The sequence below is a fragment of the Penaeus vannamei genome, chromosome 7 (genome assembly GCF_042767895.1).
Source record: "Penaeus vannamei isolate JL-2024 chromosome 7, ASM4276789v1, whole genome shotgun sequence".
Classification (NCBI taxonomy): Eukaryota; Metazoa; Arthropoda; class Malacostraca; order Decapoda; family Penaeidae; genus Penaeus; species Penaeus vannamei.
The window spans coordinates 499,967-509,966 of NC_091555.1; the positions used below are offsets into that span (position 1 = coordinate 499,967).

General features: G+C 35.9%; 2 protein-coding genes across 7 annotated transcripts in view; one reads left to right on the forward strand and one right to left on the reverse strand.

The window, feature by feature from the left end:
- T3dh (Type III alcohol dehydrogenase) overlaps positions 1–10,000 on the reverse strand; it is a 212,086-nt gene that overhangs the window by 68,398 nt on the left and 133,688 nt on the right. The window lies entirely within an intron of this gene.
- LOC113808503 (transmembrane protein 181) overlaps positions 1,792–10,000 on the forward strand; it is a 17,781-nt gene continuing 9,572 nt past the window's right edge. Inside the window, exons 1-7 of one of the 6 annotated variants that reach the window (XM_070123411.1) lie at positions 2,615–2,716; positions 4,462–4,547; positions 5,121–5,242; positions 6,328–6,431; positions 6,580–6,744; positions 8,365–8,467; positions 9,840–9,993. In XM_070123411.1, coding sequence (XP_069979512.1) covers positions 5,175–5,242; positions 6,328–6,431; positions 6,580–6,744; positions 8,365–8,467; positions 9,840–9,993 — 594 coding nt within the window. In that variant the 5' untranslated portion in view covers positions 2,615–2,716; positions 4,462–4,547; positions 5,121–5,174. Of the gene's footprint in view, positions 2,147–2,607; positions 2,717–4,461; positions 4,548–5,120; positions 5,243–6,327; positions 6,432–6,579; positions 6,745–8,364; positions 8,468–9,839; positions 9,994–10,000 lie in introns of those variants that run through there. The other 5 variants (XM_070123413.1, XM_070123410.1, XM_070123409.1 and 2 more) reach the window with 5 other exon arrangements.

The window sequence follows — 10,000 nt, forward strand, 5'->3', positions numbered from 1 at the left end:
CCAGATCGATCTAATGGCAGCGCAGTTCTTTCAAAGATCATACAGGCACCCCGGAACATACATGAGACAAAACGTATTCAGACTCCTACAGCAGGACTATCAGCCAGAGTAATGATACGCTTTCAGCTCAAACAACTGCCTAGCCTAGAGGCTAATGCAAAGTACAAGCATAAAAGGTAGGTTCCACTATCCGGAGGATAGTGGAACCTACTTCACGGTCGGATCCGCGGATCCCATAAACCACACTGCAGGCGCCGGCTTCGCAGCAAAGGATGCCACAACATCCATCAATGTCACTGACAATGCCTCCCCGCTCCAAGCAGAAACACTTGCGATTATGGGATCCTTGGCCCACGCATCCCGAAGGGAGGGACACGTGGTCATACACAGACTCAAGATCAGCCATGGACTGTCTACTGCACAGCATGCCCAACGACAACTACCTCCTGACCACTGTCCTCACCAGAGCACAGAGGATCCTTGATCAGGGTAGAAGTATATTCATAAACTGGGTCCCAAGCCACATAGGCATCCAAGGGATGAGCTTGCTGACAGACTAGTCGGAAGGGGCAGGGGCATGCCCCTAAATCCTATGATCCGTCAACCCAAGCCAAAGAATTTTGAGTCACAAATCCAGTGTTACGGCGCTTGCCATTCTACGGCGGACACATCGAGAAAATACCGCAAACTCGCCTTCAGCCAGATGGCATTCAGACGCCCCAGGCTGTGAGCCACTGGCATTTCTTCCTAAAATAAATAGAGGCGGCGGTCATACTGCACAAAGACTAAGTTACCTATGCGCTTCTCAAATTATTGACGACGTGGTCGACAGGGAATGTAAGGGAGAGAGAGAGAGGGAGAGAGAGAGAGAGGGAGGGAGAGAGAGAGAGAGAGAGAGAGAGAGAGAGAGTGAGAGAGAGAGAGAGAGAGAGAGAGAGAGAGGGAGGGAGGGAGAGAGAGAGAGAGAGAGAGAGAGAGAGAGAGAGAGAGAGAGAGAGAGAGAGAGAGAGAGAGAGAGAGAGAGAGAGAGGGAGAGGGAGGGAGGGAGGGAGGGAGGGAGGGGAGAGAGAGAGAGAGAGAGAGAGAGAGAGAGAGAGAGAGAGAGAGAGAGAGAGAGAGAGAGAGAGAGAGAGAGAGAGAGAGAGAGAGAGAGAGAGAGAGAGAGAGAGAGAGGGAGAGAGAGAGAGAGAGAGAGAGAAAGAGAGAGAGAGAGAGAGAGAGAGAGAGAGAGCGAGAGAGCGAGAGAGAGAGAGAGAGAGAGAGAGAGAGAGAGGGAGGGAGGGAGGAAGAGAGAGAGAGATGGATAACAATAGTAGCAGACTGTAGCTAGATAATCCGACTGTCATTTTAATGAGAGTTACTCATAAGCACTCATAGTGAGCGACAGACAGGGGCACTGGGGAACAGGTAAACCTAAATAAAGCATCATACAGACAGAAACCAACCAGGCACCAGGCAACCAGTTTCCCCCCTCTAATTAAGCCAGAATCTCTCATTTTCTTTATATATACCGAAGCTCACGGTAAATCTATAAACACGTGACTGTACAATCAATAATGGTTGCCTATCTTGCTCCCCTGCCAAACACATGACTAACAAAATCTGTTTGGCTAATGGATGTTTTCCAGCTTACTAATCATACTGGGAAAGAAAACAGCAACAGAGAGTAGTGACTTGGTTTGAAAGTGAAGATTAAAAGAGGTGTTATTTTGTCACCTTTCCGCCATTGCCATACTGGTTAGGCTTTAGGGAGAAAGTTTCGTACATGTTGCGGTTCCCAGAGTCGTCCAGTGCAGACAGCGTTCCATCTGCTTGCCTTAGGGAAGTCTGGAAAACATTATATTTTCCCGAAGATAAATCGGAGGGAAGGCTGGTACAATTTCCTTCCCAAGAAACTCGAAATAATATTGAGATTTGGATCAAAACCCTTGGGGGCTCAGGCAAATTGCGGACGTTTTGCAGAGAATTTGTTGTGCACTGAAATTAAGCAGAGGGTCAAAATGGGTGATAATTTTGGGTATACTTACCACACGCCTAGAGCAAGTTTTGTGTTTAAGATGAGAAAAATTCTCTCTCATGTTAGTGATTTGTTTAGTGAATTTAGCAGATTCATTGCACCTGCTTATCATCATGATAGATGTGAAAGGTAAGATTCAGTTTATATGTGAATTAGCTACTTTAATCTACTCTTAAATTTAGCGATTTCATTATTGCTATTTTTTATGTTTAACAATGTGCCAGTACTTTGAGTTTAGGAAATTATTACAGCTAGCATTTTTTTGGCATGCATGAAGCTAGTCATCACCGATACCTTTCTGAAAAACCACTATATTGGATGTCTGTTATGTGACTAGTGACAGATTCTGCATGTATTCCCGGGTATGTGCTGAATATAGCAAGAGCAACTTATTTTTATAGCGCAGATAGGAAAGCTATTGATTTTTGCGACAAACAGGAAAACAAATGAAAAACTATATTCATAATATGGATGAGAATAACCATCACATTAATTTGAAAAAATATATGTTTTCTTTATTTCTTTATAATTAATTTGTACCATTTAGAAAATAAATATAATCAAAGAAAATATAGACACTCCATTGGTTGTTTACAACGGATCAGCTGATTGACGCGACTGTTTGATGTCAGGCCTTGAGCTCGACCTCTTTTATGACATTTTTCGGATAGTTCAACCCTGCTGTAGATATAAGATTACGTAATTACTTTAGGCAGATGTTTTACAGTATTCTGCACATATTCGTGTTAGTGCAATATGGGAGATCTTTCTTTATTAGATATTACCGGCTTTCTTTGGGGGATTCATAGTAATTTAAAAAAGCTTTCTCTGTATTACATTTTATAGAAGCAGGTATCCCTGTAGGGCTAGACAATGCAACAGATTGCATCTATATTTAAAGTAAGGGTACAGAGGCGGTACACGTATGTAGAAATTGAATAAGGAAAGCAGAAATAGGTTCGACTCTCCTACCATCATTTTGGAAATTCTTGGAACTGATGTAGGCAATTCGTTTATATTTTGAAATAAATTTGAATTCGGGTGTTTATATAATTAATATGGTAGTTTCTTAGCCTCCATGCTTTGTATTATGGCGAACAAATCTAAAAATACATATTCAAGTAAGATTGAATGTGAAATGGTTCTAAATTTGATTAAGAAGTTCCTGGAAAGTACAGGCTCTGCTGTGCGAGAATATGTATGGTGATCTATATACTAATACTGGAGTGTGAAGTGCGGAAAGTATGGTATTGGTATTGATGGGTAGATCAGTGGACCATGATAAATGACTGCAGGCATAACATTACTTTGTGTTAATTATTTTATATGGTAACTTTTTGGAATATGTCCACCTAACATATCGTGACAATTTCAGTATCGTTGGATTCCTCTCACTGTCCAATTATTGCGCAGAAACCCCTAAACCCCCCACATTGTTGGCCCCAATATCAGGGGAGGACGCGAAAGGTACCAGGGAAATTGTGGGGTAAAATGTAAATGATATACATAGAATTAGTCACTGTATTGTCTAATGCAGGGTGCTGTGCTCTCTGCAACCCCTCCATGAGGGACTACCACTCTGCGAGGAGGATTCTTTGTTTTCCTAGGCGGGGGTTGGGAGGTCACAGCCCCCACCATTAGACAACATAGTAACTGATTCTGTGTATATTATTTACATTTTGTCCTACAATTTCCATGGTATCTTTCATATCAGGTCCAAGAATGTGGGGGGTAGGGGGGACTTCCACGCAAGAAAACCTACATATTTGCATTGTAGCTGGAGAGGGGATTCCACCGTTACCAGGTGGACGTATTAAAAAATATTACCTTTAATATATATTAGTGTTAGCATTTGTTCCTCATGTCCTTTAAATACATTTTCTCAGCGACCATATAATCCTCTTAAATATAATTGCCATTAATTCTCTAGGTCCATAAAAATAATGCTCTACTAAGAAAGAGGAAACAATTAGGAGCATCTACTCAATGGCAATATATTATGAGGTGTTCTTATAACTATAACACAATATGACCTTATTCAGTTTCAGAGATACATATTAGATCTTCATAATTTCTGAGACAAGGTTCTGGGTATAAAATCCCGTCTTTGATAATTTTACTACTTCTTTAAACTTGCTTTATGGCAAAATCCAAGAGTTTTACTTGTAGGTAGTATTATTATCCAAATGACTGCTTATCAGCTCTCCATATAGAACATCTAGAAAACATACAAAAAGAAAAATGTACCTCTTTCTCCTTGAGTCTTTCTTACTAGTTAATTAATCAGAACAATCCATCATTGTTTAAATCCGTGTATGGGGCTGAGAGATGTAGCCCATTGGAAGTGAAATAGAAATGGCCATTATTATATTATAAGAAATAAGATTTATTATAGGAAATAAGATTATGAATAGCTGAACAAATTATTATTTTGTTTCATTCAGGTAACAATAGCTTCTAACTGTTAAGCTAGTTCCAAGTAAAGAAAATGTTGAGGGTCCAGTAACTTAGTCCAGTATACATGAATTAGGTAGGTAGGCATGTAGAAAGTTTTCCCATATGTTTTTTTTATATAAGCAATTTAAGAAGTATTTTGACTTTAAGTAACATTTGATACTCCCAAGAAACATTTTCATTTCAAAATATATTTCCTAGATGTAGAAATTCCTTCAGCTCTAGTAAAGGAAAAGAAAAAAGATTAACATTGTATTTGAAGTTTATCGTTTTAAGTTGGTTGCACAACAAAAATCTTGACATTTTTGCAATTTGCTTAATAATTTAAGTGAATGTTGTGTCACTGTAATGTGATTTTTGTTTTCTTTTAGGTACATAAGCTGCACAATATCCAAAATATGTGCTCATTTTCATCGAGATGTACCTTGCCTAGATGAACTTTAATTTTATGATTGTTTAACTTGTGCTATTTTTTATTATGTTACATGTTTTCATTATTTTACTTTATTTGTTATGAATTCAAATTAGTTGTAACAGTTTTAATATAGACACAATATTCACAAAATACAGTATTATAATGGCTGTAGTGTCAAGTGTGAAAAAAAGAGATTGCCTCTACATCCGGTACCAGTAGAATTTTTCTTAACAGGTGAGACTAATGCGTGTTAGCTTGCAGTGAGGAAGACTTGCCTGTAACCAAACAATGCGGCCCAGAGCGTGTCAAAAGGAAGACAGAAGTTACATAAATGGCTTTCTCAGAGAATTTGGCCTGTAAATATCTCTTCATTGGTTTGTATTTTGTGAAATCAAAAGAAAGTAGGATAAAAGTAGCGGAGGATATGTATGATTTGAACTCCGTTCTTTACAGTTAATGACAGACTTGGGAACTTCCTTTTGATGAAGTTACTAGTCTAGATGAGTCTTAGAGTGGAATCTTGACAGTGTTACTTTGATATCTGTGATATCTTGTGTCATATATAATCCAAAGATTATGGTGTTCGTCGACTGTTGCTGGACATTAGAGATGAAAGTAGAATTGAATATTTGAATACTTCACAATGATTCACAGGTTCAGAAGTGAAAAAGATGTATAAATGATGCGTTTAATTCAAACTTTTGATGCCTTTTTAAACACTATCAAAGTCGGTAAGAAGATGGAATATTCTCATTCCTTGTCACCATTCCCAGTTTTTCAATTTTTATATTTTTCTGAGCATCTATTTATACCACCAATATGTCTAATGAGACTCCTTGGCATTCCACAGTTTTATAACCATGAAAAGGTGTTTCTACTTAAATGTAGATTAATTTAATAGTCTTTATGTCTAGTAATAAAATGCTGAATGAAATAACTTTTAACCCCATGGTGACTGTGATGGCTGTAGCTGTCATGATGTAACAGCCTATGATATGTAAATGCATCATGACACAGCTTAGGCCTAGCCACAAAGTCTAAACTGTTGCGTAATATTACAAAACAAATAAGTCAGGCCGCGTCACCATAGTCTTAAAAATGTTTTTAAAGTCAGTTTTAATTTCAGTCGTCTCTTATGGTTCATGGACATTTTATTTATGACTGTCCATTAATGTCTTTGATTTTTAGTTCTGTCTCCCAATTCATATTTCCTTTTCTCTTACCTCTCTCCCTCTTCTTTCTTCTCTCTCCCTTCTCTCATTTCTCTCTCCCTCTTCTTTCTTCTCTCTCCCTTCTCTCATTTCTCTCTCTTTTCTTTCACTTCTCTCTTCTTGTCTGATATTCATTCATTTTACACTTTTGAGTGATCATTCATCTGGTTGTCCCTCCCTCCCTTTTCCTCATGCATAGAAATCCACATAAATGGCTTTAATTGTTTCAGGTCAGTGCAGATGCGACTGTACACCATGCACAAGAGAGAGTTTGTCATGGTGTTTATCATCTTCTTTGCATCCCTTGGACTCGCACTCTTCGTAGGGCTGGCTGGTAAGATGCAAAATGAGGTGTTCCTGCCTCGTTTTTCTTGTTTTAATTTTCTCTGACTTGTCTCTCTTTCTCTCCCTTTTGTAAGATCATCATCGCCCAATTTTTAGCATGAAGCGAACACCACAATACCCTCCTTTGTGTCTTTCAGGGCCACCTATCACAGCCAAGGTAGAGCAGAGAGCCTCACAGCTGACACCAGGACTCAACCAGTCACAGATGACCACAGGACCGTTTCTGATGAAGTCACCACCACTTACCACCTATGGGCAACAGCTGTGGGTCATTGCCAAGATTATGATAGATGTGAAAGACAGTAAGTATTCTCGGATTTAGTGAAGGTATTTTCAGCCTGTTCTTGTCTCTTTTAACTCAGTGCTGAGTACATGCACTGGCTTCTAATTTTATTGATATTGTTTAAAAATAGATGACTATGCATGTATTTAACCTCTTAAGTACCAATTACAAGTCCTGTTATTGTTATTACTATTACTGTAGTTATAATGATAATTGTTATCATCATCATTATTATTATTGGTATTGTTGTTATTATTATTGTTGTATTTGTTATTATTCTCATTATTATTATTGTTCACATTATTGATATTATTATTACTATTATTATTATCATCATCAAGATGATGAGGATGATGTTAATAACAATATCAATGTAATTATTTTTATTATTATTATTATTATTATTATTATTATTATTATTATTATTATTATTATTATTATTATTATTATTATTATTATTATTATTATTATTATTATTATTATTATTATTATTATTATTACTATTATTATTATCATTATTATTGCTATTGTTATTATTACTATTATTATAATGATATTGTTGTTATTTTTATTATTATTATTGTATCATCATCAAGATGAGGATGTTATTAACAGTAACAATGTTATTATTCTCATTATTATTGTTTTTATTATTGTTGTTATTATTGTTATTATCATTATTGTTGTTGTTGTTGTTATTATTATTATTATTATTATTATTATTATTATTATTATTATTATTATTATTATTATTATTATTATTATTATTATTATTATTATTATTATTATTATTATTATTATTATTATTATTATTATTATTATTATTATTATTATTATTATTATTATTATTATTGTTATCATCAAGCTGATGATGATGTTATTAACAATAATGATAATAATAAGGAGAGGTCAGACAGGCCTATAATTGAGTGCAGTGATGAAGCACTTCTGAAGCCATCTTTGTGCAAATAAAATTGATAAAGCTAAACCACAGTAAAAAGGGAATGTGTGCATGCACATCTATGCACAGCACTGTTTCTATAACCTCGCAATTATTATTAAAAAATTATCACAGAGTTAAGAAGGAGGATTCTGCTTATTTTTTTTAGATATTTGATGGGATGGTATGGGGCAGGGATGTCAAACTGATGGCTCGCCTGGCCAAACCTGGCTCTTGGGATGGTCACAAGTGTCCCATGGGATGACAAGAATAATTTTGGACTGCCATATTATGATCACTATGACGGGAAATAATGGCAATTAATTTTCTTATTATTAGTGTCATCATTTAAAATGTAATTGATGAAAAAACAAGCAAACAAAAAAATAATTGCATATAGATAAGTACTGTTAGTTTTAATCCTTTGTCAGCCCTCAAGATGGTAGCTAATGAAAATTGGCCCATGAGGGGTTTTGAGTTTGACATCCCTAGTATAGGGGGCTAAGCTATTTTAGTCATTGAATAACTGAGATTCAGTATGATCTAAGTGCAGGATAATTGAGAGAGCACTGCCTTGTATAAATACATTAAAGATCTGATGACTAAATTCCATGCTTGGTTAAGGTAAAATGTTGTGTCACATGCCCATCACTTATTCTAAGTGACAGGCATTGAGTGAGTGATTTCATCTCCCTGCAGAGCAATCCTTCCGCAAAGACTTCTACTTAAGTGTGTCTATTGAGGGACTGACCAGGGAACACAAGGCAGAGACTGTCATGTCAGCTGATAAACCTCACAATAGGTAAGTTGTTTAGTGTTTGACAAATTATCTTGATATAGTGTACAGAATTGAGTTACCAAATTTAGATTGGGACATTGGTTCTTAAACTTTGAACCACTGTGTAAAAGTGGTTTTCACTTCTGCACTAGAATTCTCATAGAATTTTTAAAATTATTTTTACTATTGTTATTGTTAGTATTGTTGCAATTATAAAGATAATGAGGGTAATGATAATGATAGTAATAGTATTAAGGGGGCTGTTGCACTGAATTTTCGATGAATATTTTTAAAAATACTAGAAAATTTGAAAAAAATCTCCTGTAATGTAGTAGGCTTTGGCAATCCAGTGACGTAATATTTCTGCTAAATACATAAAAATAAAGGAGTTATGGCTAAATCTCTGACCACCCCCCCTTTTCAATCTCAATCATAGCTGTAACAGTTGTTTATTCGTATGGTACTTCTACAATGTTATTACCATTAATACCCTGCAAAAGGGGGGACCAGGTACCAGCTACACTTCAGAATACCATGTGAATGCCATAGAATGCATCAAGATTGACGCAGAGATCAGATTTTTTTGTGGGGCGGGGGTGAATAAAAAAATAATGATAATAATGATAATAAATAAAGGAGAAAAAAGTATCCTCAGCTTCAAAGCCCCATATCTCAGATCCACACCTTTGTCAACATTCTATGTTGTTTCTCCAAAACTAATTGGGTGATTCTAATGGGATTTGGATCATTTGAAAGCTGAATAAATTTGTGATTTTAGAGACGATGCGATTTTCATTTCAGGTGATAAAAGTCCATATATCATATTTTGTATTCATAACAATGAACATAAAAAAAAAAAAATCACTAAACTATGAGGATATTTCAAAATCTGAATCATATCATATTTAGGTATTACTACAGAGTATATGTGGTATTTTTTTTTTACAAGTTCAGTCAATGGATAAGAAACATTTATTTATTTATTTTATTTTGTATTTTTCCAAAATCTTGTTTTTTTTTTATAACTTCATTGTTTATTATTCAAATGATATGAAGTGTGGTGGTGTAAATCATTATTTATGTATATATAACATATTAAAAAATTGTGGAAATCCGATCATAATCAATGAACTTCGCTCTAGAGTGGGACGGCCCCCTTAAAAACTTTTTTCTAATGAAAAATCAGGAATGTAGTTAATAGATGGGGTCAGGTGAGCCAAGCTGAATCCTTGTTGAAGAAGCAATTCTGGATCCATCCATGTGTAAGGATGACTAATAAAACAGGACCATATTGGACAGTGCATGCACCTGTCATGAGTTGGTTGACATATTCATATAGGCCCTATATCTGTTACTGTGTCCATTATACTTTACTTTTTTCCCTAAATGTTCACAGAACACGCACTCTAGAGTGTGACGAAAAGGAATGTGGAGAATTCACTGTGATGCACCTTGGTTATCTTCGATACACTCATTACATCATCACTGTTAACTTTTATGGCCTCAGTGAAATTCAGCAGTGGTATAATGTAGAAGATGTTGTTTTCCATGTGAGTA